Source organism: Spinacia oleracea, chromosome 4, assembly GCF_020520425.1.
Source record: "Spinacia oleracea cultivar Varoflay chromosome 4, BTI_SOV_V1, whole genome shotgun sequence".
Lineage (NCBI taxonomy): Eukaryota > Viridiplantae > Streptophyta > Magnoliopsida > Caryophyllales > Amaranthaceae > Spinacia > Spinacia oleracea.
In genome coordinates, this window is record NC_079490.1 from 146,101,525 (window position 1) to 146,117,346 (window position 15,822).

Here is a 15,822-nt window from a genome sequence, read left to right on the forward strand (position 1 = left end):
ATTGTCACATGATATCACTAAAATTAGCGATTATATAGCGCCATAACCAGAAAGTATAATAGTACGTACGTTGTCCACTACCAAAATCAACTATAAAAGGAATCCAATAACCGGTTTTGACGATTGACAAAACAAATATATGCGCAAATCATGTTCTGAAAATTAAGAACCACGCACATGTTTTAAAGCATTCAACATATATAATAGTCTAGCTAGTTTACAATGGAGCACAATTATTTGACCAATAATATAATATAATATAATGTTATTGGCAATACAATGACATTAATCGAGTATATAATTTCTTTGGATTTCCTCACTACTGAATTGTAGCTAGATATGTAACAAGTCAACATGACATATTGTAGTGTCCATGCATAGATGATGATCAGGGACGGTTTTTGTAAGAGTTGTCGGAAACATCTCCGTTAGTTTGTGAGCCGGATCCATTAACATTATGGCCGGAATTATAATGAGAGAAACCGCCGCCACGACCACCATCGGAAACATAATTAACAACCATCTGCCCCACGGTTGCCACCTGCAACTAGGGATGGCAATGGGTCCAAGACCCGATCCAGATCCAGTTGGACCCGGTCCATTTTTAAGGGTCTGGGTCCAAAAAAATTAGACCCTGTGGATCTGGGGCGGATCTGGGTCTTTGTTCAATGGGGCGGGTCTGGGTCCGGGTCCAAGAATTAAAGATCCAGATCCGGTCCAGATCCGACCCACAGACCCATATATATAATTTTTTTAAAAAAAATATTAAAATTTAAATATAATTCAATCTTTACGTGCTAAACTTTATTAAGTTCTTATGATACTAAACTATTTAAAAATTGTTTGACGTGACATATACATAATAATATTAGAAACTTTAAATACTTATTGTATTAGAGGGCTAATATGATTTTTTTTCATAAACAAAATTAACGAATATTCCATATTTAGTGGTTTTATTAAAGCAACGTTACGTTTACATACAAAAAATGGGAGAAAAAATTACGTAATATAAGAAAAATGAGGGACAAATTTTTTTTTGAAAAGAAATACGCTTAGACCCATTTAGGATCCAGATCCGACCCTAGACCCATTAGACCCAGTGGATCTGGGTCTGGATCTGATTTTTTTGGACCCAGCGGATCTGGGTCGGATCTGGATCCACCTCTTAAAAAGCGGGTCTGGGTCTGGATCTTGTCGGACCCGGTCCAGATCCGACCCATTGCCATCCCTACCTGCAACAACATACCTATATGCTGCTTCTCATCAATATTAGTCTTTACAACCTCTACAGCCCACTTTCTTTAGCAGGTATAAGCCTAGCCTGAAATTCTCTCACATTATTATTGTTATTATTGGTATTCATAATTTGGAGGTACCAATCTGTGCCATAAGCATAATCTAGCAAAGGCCATACCTCTTGGATCATCCCCCATGCCCAGCCGCGTGGATAAGTAAGAGTCTTGCCATGTGTGCTCATCAGAAAGAATTTTTCAGCTCCTAGCCATATCACTTTCCACTCTGTATTCCTTGAAACACCAACATCATTTCTATTTGGCTTTACAAATCTTACCAATTCTTGATCTTCATCAGCTGTTAAGTAACGACCATCGGATGTCTTAAGCCTTATCACCTGGATGGACTTCAACAAACTATCCATCAGATCATTCTATTTATGTTTCTGACTACTGTGTATATAATTATACTAAATATATAATATACGGAGTAGGTAGTCTAATTAATTAACAACTAAAAACATTGCTCTAATATATCCTTCATTTTCTTCTACTGGGATATAAGTAATGTAAGCTAGTTAGGGAATCATGTCTCTTTCTCAATTGTCTTAGCTTTGTCTTAGATGCTAAATTCCGAGATAAAAATATTTAAATTCCTCATCTCCATTACTAATTTTTCGAGGAATTGGTCTCAATCGACAAAGATATATTATACCCTTGCCATCCTCATAAATCCTAGATACTTCACTAGTTCACTGCATGTTTAAGTATTTTTTGTTACTCCATATTAGTTACTGCTCCCTCCATCCCTAAAAGTTTGCCGCGTTGCAATATTTTTGGGTCAAACTTTGACCATAAAATTCTCATTACCCTATAAGAAATAATATAAGTCTTGTTAGATACGTTTCCATATATATTTCTTATAATATTAATTTTACGTTTCCATAATATATATCTACGTACGTTTTAAGTTATGTCATGAAAACCGTGAAAAATTAAATGGGACAATCTTTTAGGATGGAAGGAGTACCTACTACTCCGTAGTTAGTATAACTGTATAAGTAAAGAATCCATGACCCAGCACAAGTCCAGTCATCCCCAGCCAACCCATAAACCAACCCAAGCCGATCTTGGCTCAAGATGCCTTAACCCAAACACGGACCGGCTCAGTGGCCACTAACTAGGTTCATGGCATCTGCATATCTGGTAACTGATTTACTTTGAACAGAGAACATCCATATCTTAGCAAAAAAAAGTGTAATACAAAATATGTAGTTGCTTCAGATACACAATCAGCTAACATAAATTACACTATTAGATATTCATCTTAAATCTAAAGCACCTAACACTCCAATACAAAGTAGGGAGTAATTTGGATCATCCACCATACTTAAGTGGGGATGATGAAGTTTTGTTGCTATAAAAGCTGACAGAAACGTCTCTGGTAGTACCGACTTCAGTACGCACATTTACGTCTCCATTAGTCTGTGTGCCGGATCCATTGACGTTGTGGCCGGCATTATAAGTCGAGTAAGCACCACCAATTCCTGTGGCCGAGGTGAAGTAGTTCAACACTACCTGCCCCACCTGCCATCCTGTCAATTGACTGCTGTTACCAAATGGACCCCTTACAACAGCAACCTCCCGACTAATAGAAGTCGCAGTAGTAGTAGTAGTAGTAGTAACACCAGTAGTCGTAGAATGAGGCTGAGAATTAGGAGGAGGTTTACTGGTTTTAGTAGAATTCGGTTTCTTAGAACCATCCTTATTCTTGAGTAGCTGCTCAGCATTAAGAAGCTGAAGTACTATCCAATCGTGGACGCGTAAGTTAGTAGCTGAAGTACGCGGTTCCAGCCTAGGATAGGCAAAGTTACTCATCATACAAGACTTAGGACCTGCAAGGAAGTAGCTTTGATTCTCATAATCTATTGAGAGCTGAGCCTCGATTCCCAGACCTCTTTCGAAACTGATATGCTTCAAGCTCAGGTTCCATTCAGAAACAGCGTTACTGTACTGCTCTAGTGGAGGCCAACGCTCTTGGAACACTTTCAAATAGCTCTGCTGACCTTCACCTGCAGCTTCACGCCGAACCATGAGCGCCTTTTTATAGAAGCTGTGGAGGCGGCATTTACCGGATAAAGCACCAGTTGCCCCTTTTATCCACTTTACTCTCCACTCTGCTCCTTTCGGGGGTGATCCAGGGTCGCTCGATTCCTGCTTTCGAACCAGAGTTATTGTTTGCTTGTCTTCACAAGCTGTTAGGTAACACTTGGTGGTTTTTTCAAAGAGACTCACCACCTTGATGGACCTTAAATACTTGTCCATGATCAACTTCTTGTATTTCTCTCTCACAAACACAAACACACACGTTCACATATTATACTATATATAGCATTTCGCACTATGATCCTGTAGACAATGACATCCTACAAGGTCTCTTGTGGTGGAAGACGGAAAGCACAAGAAACGAGCACCTATCTCATGTTAATCAGCTCAGCTACACAGGCTAACGCTTTAGTTACTCTTAACACTAACAAAGCTGATGGGGTTGACCTACAAGATATAAGGTGAATTCCCTACCAACTCCACCAACTTGTGTTGGTTATACAGTATTGAGAATATATCCCCACCTTTAAAGTGCAACAATAAAGGGGGAATCCCTATATCTTGTGATAGTTCATTGCAAATTGCTGATGTTCTTTGAATGAGGAGCACCTTAGTAACTGCCACCAATGCATAAATAGACGTTTCGAAGAAGGAATTTATCTGTTCAACCTCCTCAAGACCTCATAACCATACAGCTCTCACGGGGGGATTCTTCTGATACAGACTCCCACTTATCTAGTCTTTGATTTTATTCTTGCACAAGATTGTTGGAATGTGTTATGTGGTCTCAATTGGCATAACTTATATTCGATCACAAACCTTTAATCCTCTTTTCAAGCAGATGCAATGCCTTTGCTTGCAACGAATCTAAGGTAATCACGTTATTCACATAAACTGATCAGATCATGTTTCTTAAATTAAGAATCACTGACACAATTTTGAGCATTACTTTCAGCCGAATTGTGTCTAGTTTACAATGGAGCACAATTATTTTAGCAATATATATAATGACTTGAAATTAATTTGTTTCAGTTGATAAATTTCTGAAAATTTATTACTAGAATTAGAACATGCCAGGCTGCAGCTGCCTTATCCATCTTTCTCTACATCAAATGTTCTTGGCAAATTTTACTGCACTATGCTATCTAGGACTTCAAAATCTTCCACATTAACGAGAAACAATTACCATAACGTTAAATTTGCCACGAAATACATAGTCATTAATTATATAATTACCTTGAGTACAACACTAGTAGCTATATTAGAGAGTATCATAAGGTACAGTACTGAATATATGTAACAAAACATAACTAGTGTCTCTATGCATCATGATTAATGACGATTGTTGTTAAAGTTAACGGAAAAATCTCCTTGTCTACCAATCTCGGTATGCACATTAACATCTCCATTAGTCTGTGTACCGGATCCGTTATAATTATGGCCGGCATTATATTGAGAGAAGCCACCACTAGGACCACCTCCACCAGCATCGGCAACATTAAAAACCATCTGACCAACCTGCATCAGACCTGCATTCTGCTGCCTTGGCCTCTGCTTCGTGTTGTGAGTCTTGACAACCTCTACAGTCCATCCTGACATCGCCGACCTAAGATAAGGGAAAGTAGTAGAACTCAAGAAGACTCCATAATCAGTAGCCTCAAGGGAGTATCCACTTTCTTTAACAGGTAGGAGCTTAGCCTGAAACTCTCTGACATTGCTGCTGCTTTGATTTGTAATTTGGAGGTACCAATCCCCAGCACCATCTGCCACAGGCCATGGCTCTTGGTTCACCCACACCACAAACCAGCCACGTCGAACAGTCAGAACCTTTCCATAGATGCTTTTCAGACAGCATTTTCCAGGTCCTAACCACATCACTTTCCACTCAGTATTTTCTGCAACTGGTCCATTTTTGTCACCTGGTTTACGTATGGCAAGTGATTCCTGGTCTTCATGAGCCGTTAGGTAACGACCATCATATGTCTTCAGCCTTATCACCTTGATGGACTTTAAGAAATTATCCATGATTCTGCAACTTCTATTTATGTATGCCTCTATACTCTTTAAGTTTTAACAACTCAAATGATTACTGTATGTGTATTCAAATGTCCTCCACATCGTTCTACTGTAATATAAATAAAGTTGGGGTACAATATATCTTTGTCAATTAACTTGGATGCTAGATTCCGAGAGAAAAGTTGAAAATTTAAATTCTTAGTCCCCAATTGACAAAGATATATTAGGCTCCTCGTGTAATTTTCAAAATGGACCTTGGCGACCCAATAGGGAGGATGAGGATGAGGATGAGGATGAAGGTGTGGGCTACTTACAAGTTCGAATGATCTCCAATGTGGGACAAGTAACATGTGCACAACATGTTCACTTAGTCTTATTCCAGTATTTGCTAAGTATTTGCTACGAGTACATCTAAACTAATTTATTGTACCAAGCAAGTGAAGAATATGCAACCCGTTAGCATGAGATACACCCGGGGAGTTTGGTATGCAAAAATGAAAGTTTTGAGATTAGAGAGTGAAATAGGGTTACAAAGTACCAAGTACATCTTACGCTTCTGTATTATTCTAATCTCCTCTTTATTAATTGTGATAGCATTCATAGGAAGTCAGGAACTACCAAGTTCCAGAATTTATTTGCTACCAGAGTGTACTCCGTAGTATATTAGAACAGTTCTTACTGATATAATGTTACAATTTTCAGAAAAACAACAATGTCACAATTTGAGAAAAACTGGAATGGGGCCTGAGCCTCGTCCATACGGAAAGAGAAGAATAAAGCCGTTTACAAGCCTATTAGCAATAAAAATAGTAATTCTCTCTGTTTTCTCCAACGTGGAACAATTCACATGCATACACGTATATGGAGCTTCAGCCAGTGCATTATCAGTTATCCGTAATTACTTCCATGACGGTAACAATCGCCACGGTTAATCTACTCTACTTACAAAGGACCCTCGGTTAAGCAACGGACTATGTTCTCAAGGCATGCCAAGATAAGGGACTTCATATGATTGTCTTTTAATGCCTATGAATTTGGCGTTTTACATGCAAGAATAAGCTTCAACTCTTAAGTGCCATTAAATAGACCATATGAATGAAAGAACATTTAGCTTGGAAGTTGGAACTAATCAATCATCCCACCAGGATTGCGGGACCTTCAGTATGTATGCTCACTGCAATTCCGAAAAGTTAAGATAAGATATTAAGATTACTCTTAAAACGTAAAAATAATACGAAATATATACACTTGTTTTAAATTCTATTTATGATCTGCTTTCAGGTAAGGGTTCAGATCATAAAAAAGGATTCAGATTTCACATAAAACACAAGGGTAAGTAAACACCATGATAACTAGTTACAAAATTACAGCTATAAGTAGCAATAACCTGGTTTATTTTTCCCGCTCGCTTTTAAAAGATATAACAGGAACAACACTTGCAGAATCACCATTAGTCCCAGAAACATAATCCATTCCCTGTGTCTTTATGAGAAATACCAGTTATCAGTAAAATATTCTATTGTTCAAGAAAGCCAAGACATTCTATACACTCAACTCAAGACATGCACCTGATTGTTGTTGTTGTTGTTGTTGTTGTTGTTGTTAGAAGACTGCAGAACAGTCCTTTGGGGTCTAGCATTAAGATCAATCATTTTGTTATCCATTTGTGCATCAGGAACACCATTACCATGAATACCATCTACAATTACTACATTGTTTTGCTCCTTCTCCATTGCAATTGCTTCCGATAATTGATTAGGTTCCTTCCTAGCATCCATTGGATCACCCGAGCTCATATCTTCAACATTTACATATTTATCCCCTGGAAACTACACACACATATCCATCAGTTAGGAAATAAACATAACCCTTTTTAAGAAGATGCAACAAGCAGCCAACACTAATCAGTAATCATATCATTTAATACACAGACCTCCGCCCTCTGTCTCAATAAAAGATATCGTCTGTGAGTTCTTTTACCGCCAACATGAACAACCGTGTCACATTGCAGGCAAAGCGAACTCCCATCAATCTCGCAATAAAAGAAAGCTGCATATAATGGAGGTTTTATTCATCAACACTAAGATACAAGGATAAATAAATAAAACATCAACCCTTACTCAGATGCAGAAAGATACCCACCAGGTGCATTTTCACAAATGTCACATTTTGGTACAGCATTTGGGGCTGCAAGTCCAACACGTGTATGTCGACTAGCAAGCTTGTTACACATATGGACCTGCCAAATAAGATTCAGAAAATGGAAAGTTACTTCTTGTAAACATCAACTATTAGTCCAATAAGATCCATACTAGAAGTTCAAAGTTCTCAACTATACAGTATACACTTCAACGCACCCTAGTCAAGAGAAAGATGTTCTGTATCATAACAATAAACTGAATAAAAAATGTTCACAGAGAGACTAAGAAAAGTGTTCACATAACTTATCCTGCTGCTCAATTTCCTCAGTTTCATCTTTACATTGCTTCAATTAGATATTATATTTCATACAACTATCACCGAACACGATAGATATTGTCTATGAGTCAAGGTCATCTACATTTTCTGACAAAAAAATCCTATCTTTAATCCTTTACCATCCTCAAGGTTCAATTTTACTCTATGTGGTTTCCTGGAAAATTCAATTTCTTCTCCAGTTAGCAGTAATACTAGAATTTATTGCTTTTATGCTATTTGCACTGAATCATTGAATTTTCTTTGACATCAAAGTCATCTGAAGTAAACAATAAGGAATGTGTGTTCATGATTGGAACTACAAATTATTGCAAGTTTTCATACAACAGGTAATCAAAATTCGTGACCAAGCAAGACACATTCCACAACTTAAGCTACAGCAAGAAACCTTTTGCACCAATTCTAGCACACAAATTGGAAGATACATGCTCCCTCTTCCCCATATTAGTTTTTACACTTTTCTTTTTCATTTGTCCCTAATTAGTTTTTACACTTCCATTAGGGAAGACTACACAGATATTTTAGGGGTTTTCTACAGTATACCCTTGTGTTTTTTTGAATTCAACGTTATACACATGCATTTGAAATCGTCCACGTTGTACCCCTATACTTGTAAAATATAACCAACCTTATCCTTGTTAATTTTTAAACAACCCAAGGTTTTTCTATTTTAAAATCAAGCTTATCTTTGTTGGTAACCCGACATTAATAATGTAGGAAAATCTTGATTCTTGTAAAAGTAACGGAACTTGTTATTTGTTAACATTGGGTTGGTGGCAGGGATAAAGTGGATTGCCTTTACAACTACAAGGGCTTGGGTACAACGTAGAGATCAATAAAACACAAGGGTAAAATGTAGAAAAATGCAATATTTTAATACATCTCTCTTTTTGTATTACCAAAAATTTCAATACAATAAAATACCCTACTAACTCCAACCACGGCACTATCTCATTTCCCATCTACTTTTGATAACCAAAAACTTATCACGTAAACCTATGTGCCATGATAAGAGTAAATACCAATCTAGGACGGAGGAAGTATTCATATCTCTTCCTTTTTCTTTGTCAACACTTGGTATTACATGTATTTGCCAAATCACAGTCAAATGTCAAGCAGAAGCTTCCAGAAACTAGAGCAGGAAAAGAAAAGAAAAGATGTGGAGAAGGGGGAGAGTAAAAAGCAGAGAAATCGATGGAACCAAAGAGGCAAGAAAATTAGAAAAGTCAGAGTTAAAAGATGCAAAGAAAAACACAACTTATAATAATCCTTTCAAATAAATCCTACTTTTAAAATTTATTGATAACTACCAAGGCTAAGGTAGTCAGCCAGAATAAACATCCTTGTGAGTTGTGATAAGTTTCAAAAAATAAAAGGGCCCTAAATCCATTTGGATAGAACCTACAGATAACGCGGAATATTATTTTGCAATGTAAGAAGGGAAATGCAAACAAAGTGAATCCTGGAAGCCACACTGCAATCAAATATGTAACATAGACTGGTTCAAGCGCCTGAATTTCACATGTTGGCAACAATATTTCTAGGCTAAGATTCGAGGAGATAATTTAACAAGCCAATGCATCTATGGTTAGAACTTATACGTGAGAATGAAGCTTTTATCAGGAGCATTAAGCAAAGTTGATGGAAGATATTTGATTACACACACTGGTCCTTAACGACAAAATACGATGGAACATAACAACGCAGGCAAACACCTAATGGCCTAACCCCTCCCCTCTCTCTCTCACACACACACAGTTCAATACTTCAATGTAACATAACAACGCAGGCAAACACCTAATGGTCTAACCCCTCTCCTCACACACACACACGCGCGCACGCATACACAGTCCTCCACCATTTAAAACCAGTCGTGACATTCAAGATTTGGCCGCCATCGAACTTCAAGCTGACACGAAATCCAACATGTGGAATCACATGTCACACTCACTTCAAAATCCCCCCATTAGCAGTTTAGCACCACAGCCACTAATTAGGTAGACCAACCCTGGGCTACTTCAAAAAATATTCATTACACATTTTTCCCCTAAACAACCCATTTAGGTAACCAAATTATAAACTTTTTGGTACCACTAATAAAGCATAAGCTAGTTCTAAAATAAATAAATAAAATTTTACCCAACTCACAATTAAAAAGAATACATGTTCATCAACTTAAACTACAGATAGAACTCAAAGAAAACTCTTCCACTTTCGTAATTTCTGAATTGGGTTTTGGATTCTGAACACAAACGCCAAAAAATTACCAATTAACTCACTAAATTAATCACTAAATCTGAGTAAGACATTGAAATTGGAAAGCAACAAAGATCAAAATCTCATCAAAAAAACACATGATTTGATTCAAATTAATCAATAATTCCCAATAAAACACAAAAATAAAAAGAACTCAGAAAAAGAAAAGTACCTTCTCATCACAAGCACGGCAAAGAGCAGCCTCATCTGCCGCACAGAAGCAGACAGCAGCAGCACCTTCACAAACATCACAAAGAGTCCTCATTTTTCTCTCCTTCTCTCTCTAAACTTACTCTTTTAACTTTCCAAGCTTCTACTATTACAAAATCGTATTTCTGATTGAAATTTCCATCTGGGTAATTCAAAATAAACAATAAAGATTGAAACTTGGGGTTGTTTTCAATGGAAATGGAGATTGAAGAAGGTGGGTATTAACAATTACAATAAGAATTATATTTAAGAAAGAAAAAGATGGGTGAGTTGGTTGAAATAGGATGATGATCTGAATGTTGGGTGTTTCATCACCCACTTATATACTCTGGTAAAAGACGACTACTAGTATTCCAGAATCCAGATATTTCAATATTTTTTCTTACTTTCTCTCTCTTCTTTCAATTTTTTTCTGCGACTTGTCTCTTTGTTGTATTTTCCTTTGGCTTCTTTTTGAAGAGCAAAAATACAGGAGAGAAATGACGCAAATGAAGGGCACGTCGGCATAGATGGATGAAAAATATCTCGATACCGGATACACTAGGATGTCCAATCGGGTCATCTGTCGGTTACGAATCGGTATAATCGGATAATGTATTTGTACAGGGTCATTATGCTTATGCAGATTGAGTGTGATAAATTATTTTCTCAGGTCACTTCGATTTTTGTCAGAAATCGGTTAGATCAGGCCAGTTTTTGACATCCCTTCTATTACTCCCTACGACTTAGAGCATCAATAGTAAGCTTACTCTTATGCTCTAAGTCGTAGGGAGTAATAGAGTTGTCCAACTCATCACCATCTCTTAATAAGAGTTGTCCATGAAAAAACCCAAGAAATAGACTAAGGCCCTGTTCTTTAGAGCTGAGAACTGAACTGAACTGAACTGAATGCTCCTGAACTGAACTGAACTGAACTTAACTGAATGCTCCTGAACTGAATTGAACTGAACTGAACTGAACTTAACTTAACTTAACTTAACAGAATATATTACCGAAATAAATAATAAATAATAAATAATAAATAATAAATAATAAATAATAAATAATAAATAATAAATAATAAATAATAAATAACAAATAATAAAAATAAATAAGAAATAAGAAATAAGAAATAAGAAATAAGAAATAATAAGAATAATAAATAATGAAATAATAATAATAATAAATGTTAACTAATAACTAAAGAATAATTATTAATTAATAACTAAATAACTATATAATAACTAATAATAATAATAATAATCTGTAATTGATTACTAAATAATTACAATAGATGATAAGTTTTAATAATAATAATAATTCATAGTTAATAACTAAAAACTAAATAATTAATAACTAATAATCCGTAACTAATTAATAAAAATAATAATAAATTATATTAATTATTAATAAATAATTAGTTATAAATAATAATGATAAGTAATATAATAATATTAATATAAATATAAATAATAAGTAATATAATAATATAATAATATAAATATAAATATAAATAATAAGTAATACAATAATATAAATAATAATAATAAAAACAATATTATTATTATTATTATTTTTATTTTTATTAAGTTAAATTGAATTGAATTAAATTGAATTAAACTGAACTGACTGAATGCTCCTGAACTGAACTGAACTGAACTGAATGCTTCTGAACTGAACTGAACTGAACTGAACTGCCAAATAAGTCCTGAAACTGAAATTAAGCCAAAAAGAACAGGGCCTAACTCTTATTTACTACCTCTTTAATATCTTTTACATATTTTTTCTTTTTAAAAAATAAATAAAAAATGAAAAAACAAACACAAACCTCCACCTCAACCCCTTCTTAATTTCTAAGAGTTACCTCTTATTTAGAGGAAGTCACAATCAACCTCTAAATAAGAGGGAGCTAAGAGTTACTACATTTTAGCTAAGAGTTACCTTTTAAAGAGAGAGAAAATTTAAAAGGGGGTTAACAGATATCTATTATTGATGCTCTTGTTCATTAGTCCAAAATCAGATCAAATTAGACCGGACCATAGATTAAAATTTGATAATTCAAAATCCGAAGACTGGATTGGTAACATTTGAACCAGACCCGGACTGAAAAAATTGGTCCAAAACTTGGAGGTGACCTGTTTGGACCAATTTTATACGAAATGATGATTTGAAGTATATTTTTTAAATTTTTTCTACAAAAGGGGTAAAAAGTAAAATAAAAAAAAAAAAATCGAATAATAAAGGAGAAAATTACTTCCTTTGTGGTTTGTATTCATATTTTTTTTAAGCAAAATCGGTTCAATCCTAGAGAGATTTTCTATGGGTTTTGGACCGTAATGGAACGGGACCGAAAAATTGTTTTTTTCGGACAGGAGATCGGACCAGTTGTCTTCACTCCTGTCTATTTTTTCAATAGGGAACGATTTTTGAACACTTACAAGTAACTTCTTAGAACTCGTTCGATATCGAATTATCATTTTCAGTTTTCTAGTTTTAAAGAAACTAAACAAAATATTTACAATGATGCTAATTTTTTTTCTAATTTAATCCAAATCACATGACTTTTAAATTCATAAAACCGAAAACTAAAAACGGACAATTCTACCGGAGGGACTAGGGTTCTGCTATGATCGACTTACTTTTGACTCATTTTTAGAAAAAAAATAAATTCAGATAGTTCAGGAAAAGAAATAAGTTTTTTCATACATTTTCACACACAAATAAGTTTATCTCAGACAAAATAAGATTTTTTTCAAATAAATAAGTTCAGATAAGTACATTAAGTTAAGACTCTGTTATGTTCGACTTATTTTTACTTATTTCAGACAAAATAAGTTCAGATAAGTTCGGATTATATAACTTCAGAAAAAATATGTTTTTTTAAGATATTCTAACACACAAATAAGTTTATTTTAGTCAAAATAATTTTTTTTTCCAGATAAGTTCAGATAATATAAGTCCAGACAAAATTAAATCGAATATAACAGAGTCTAAGTTCAGATAATATAAGTTTATACAAAATAAGTCGAATAGGACGGAGCCTAGATTTATCATTTCTATTCTTTTTTATCTTTTCTATTCTTTTGTTTAACTTGCACCTAGCTTAATATATGAGACATGTAAATTGCACTCGGATGATTGACCTAGTGTAACCTATACGTAACACAAAGATGAATACAATCTAACATACGGAGTAACGCAAATTTGATGGTGCAGGCGTGTGCACCGTGCTCTAGGTGCACCGGAAATAAAACGACATAAAAAAATACATAAAACGCGCGTGTTTCATTAAATCTCGGGAACCAAAGAACATTTTCCTTGAACAAAAGAACAATACCCTTGAACAAAAGAACATTAAAGGCTCTGTTCTTTTCACCTCTGTTTTTCGCGTTTTTTATTCGATTTGCTTTCTTCTTGCGATATATATTCTTCTAGATTTTATGTTTTGAACTCAAATTGTGAAAAGGAGAGAGAAAGTATGAACTAGGTTTTCTAAAATGGTTCTTAGAGAGAGAAATTAGTGAAAATTCCCAAAAATTCGTTGATTTTTCTGCTTCAACATCAAATTAAATCGATTCTCCTTCTTCAAATCTGAATTCTGCAGCTAATAATCAGATTTTGGGAGGTAATTTTTCGATTTTGAAATAAAAAATTCTATGATTTGATGATTTTGATTTTGTAATAATCGTGTGTTTGATGATTTTGATTATTTTGATGATTTTGTTATTGTAATAATCGAGTTTTTATGGTTTTGATGATTTTAATGAATCAAATTATGTGACAACACGCTGATTTCGTTGAAATCGCTGATTTTGAAGATTTTGATTATGTAATTACGATTTTTTTTCCAGAAAAGAACAATTTTACGTATTAAAAGAACATATGCTCGTATTAAAAGAACAGTTTCTTTATGCTCGTATTAATAGAACAATTTCATTATAGTAGAAAAATAGACCATTTGCGTTTCATAATTTGTTCTTTCATTCTATTGTTTTCTTCTTTTTTATTATTTTCAATTTCATTTGCGTTTCATAACTTGTTCTTTTTATTTTATTGCGTTATTTTTCTTCTTACTTTTTATTTATCCTTTGTTCTTTTGATTGCGTTAATTCTTTTTCTTGGTTTTATACATGTTAACCTATTATTTTTTTCAGATATTATGAATAATGTGCTTGATAATTCATAACAGAATGATGAAAATGATGATTCCGAATCATATATTATTGTTGGACAAGGTACTTGACTTGTTCTTTTAGTCTCTCTATTTGTTCTTTTAGTCTTTTCATTTGTTCTTTTTATAATATTCTGTTAAAGAACAAATAAAAACACGTGCATAGTTCTCATTATGCATTCTTTAAGAATTTTTCCTTTCTCCTTCTCTGTTATTCTTTGATTCTACTTCCTATTTTTCCATTTTCTATTTTTCAGCAACTATATATATAATAATTGTACTTATGAATCATAACCATTAGTCATTTAGAAATACATTTTAGAGAGAGAAAGAGGCCGGAGAGGATTTATATTCTCTCAACATAAGAGAGATTTTTTGAGAGAGAAAGAGTGAGATGGTGAGTGAAAGAGTAAAAAATATATTATCTCCTTATTCTCTCACTGAAATTCCTTATGAATGTTTCTCCTTTGTTGAAAATGAGTGAATTAAGAAAAACACTAGTTCAATTTGGCTAGTTTTCAAAGCAAGAGAATATCCGGAGAGCGTGATATTTTCCGAGGATTGAGATCAGTTTTTTAAGATTTATTAAAATATATTGATGCTCGTGATAAATGTTGATCAAATGTTTAAGGTACGTTTCCTTGTTCTTTCCTCTAATGTTCCTTTCAAATTGTAATGTTCTTTTCACAACTTTACTTTTACTGTGGCATCAACATAGTTTGTTCTTTTAAATCAACATAGTTTGTTCTTTTATATTAACTTACATAGATTGTTAAAAAAAGAACATATAGTGGTTTGAAAAGAACACATAACACTTAAAAAAGAATATAGTCTGATTCGTGGTAAAAGAACAAAAATACTTTTTTTTTAAAAATATAGATTTAGTTTTAAGTGCATCAAAAAATCGTTGTTTCATCTTTTTTTAATTAGAACATAAAATCGTTTGAATAGAACAAATAAAACTTAATAAAAGAACATAGATCTGATGCGTTGGATAAGAACAAAAATACATTTAAATAAAAATATAGATCTAGTTTTAAGTGCATCAAAATATCGTCGTTTTTGTCTTTTTAATTAGAACACTAAGTGGTTTGAAAAGAACAAATACAACATAGATTTGTTGTTCTTTTCGTCCCTTTCGTTCTTTCTTTTGTTTGATAAGGAAAAAGAAAATGTTGTTCTTTTTCATGTGTTTTGTTCTCTTGTTCTTTTTTTTTAAAAAAAAAAATTTGAGTTTTTGTTATTTTATTTTTCTTTTGATTTTGTTCTTTGTGTTTTCTAAAAAAGTTGTTGTTCTTTTTTTAATTATTTTGTGTTCTTTTTAACTTTTTAACTTTTTTATTTTTTTAATTTTTTATAATATTATCGATAATA

At 33.8% G+C, this 15,822-nt stretch overlaps 1 protein-coding gene across 2 annotated transcripts; it reads right to left on the minus strand.

Moving 5' to 3' along the window:
* Positions 1–6,139: 6,139 nt before the first annotated feature.
* LOC110776185 (B-box zinc finger protein 19) lies at positions 6,140–10,754 on the minus strand. Of its 2 annotated transcripts, none has more exons than XM_021980744.2 (6): positions 10,261–10,754; positions 7,500–7,596; positions 7,291–7,406; positions 6,926–7,186; positions 6,745–6,833; positions 6,140–6,531 (listed from the first exon to the last, which is right to left on the minus strand). In XM_021980744.2, the coding sequence occupies exons 1-5, from the start codon at positions 10,351–10,353 to the stop codon at positions 6,750–6,752; spliced, it is 651 nt and encodes a 216-aa protein (XP_021836436.1). In that variant the 5' UTR covers positions 10,354–10,754; the 3' UTR covers positions 6,140–6,531; positions 6,745–6,749. The 2 variants fall into 2 exon arrangements, with proteins under 2 accessions (XP_021836436.1, XP_021836435.1); XM_021980743.2 differs by having other exon boundaries at positions 6,745–6,839; positions 10,261–10,753.
* Between the last annotated feature and the right edge of the window lie 5,068 nt (positions 10,755–15,822).

What these genes read in the sequence shown, in the direction of transcription:
- LOC110776185 (XM_021980743.2), bottom strand. Translation starts at nt 10,353, where the DNA reads ATGAGGACTCTTTGTGATGTTTGTGAAGGTGCTGCTGCTGTCTGCTTC. An exon ending in TATTGAGACAGAGGGCGGAG is followed by an intron (nt 7,187 to 7,290) that starts GTCTGTGTATTA and finishes ATGTGTGTGTAG; the next exon opens with TTTCCAGGGGATAAATATGT. An exon ending in ACAACAACAACAACAATCAG is followed by an intron (nt 6,840 to 6,925) that starts GTGCATGTCTTG and finishes TTTCTCATAAAG; the next exon opens with ACACAGGGAATGGATTATGT.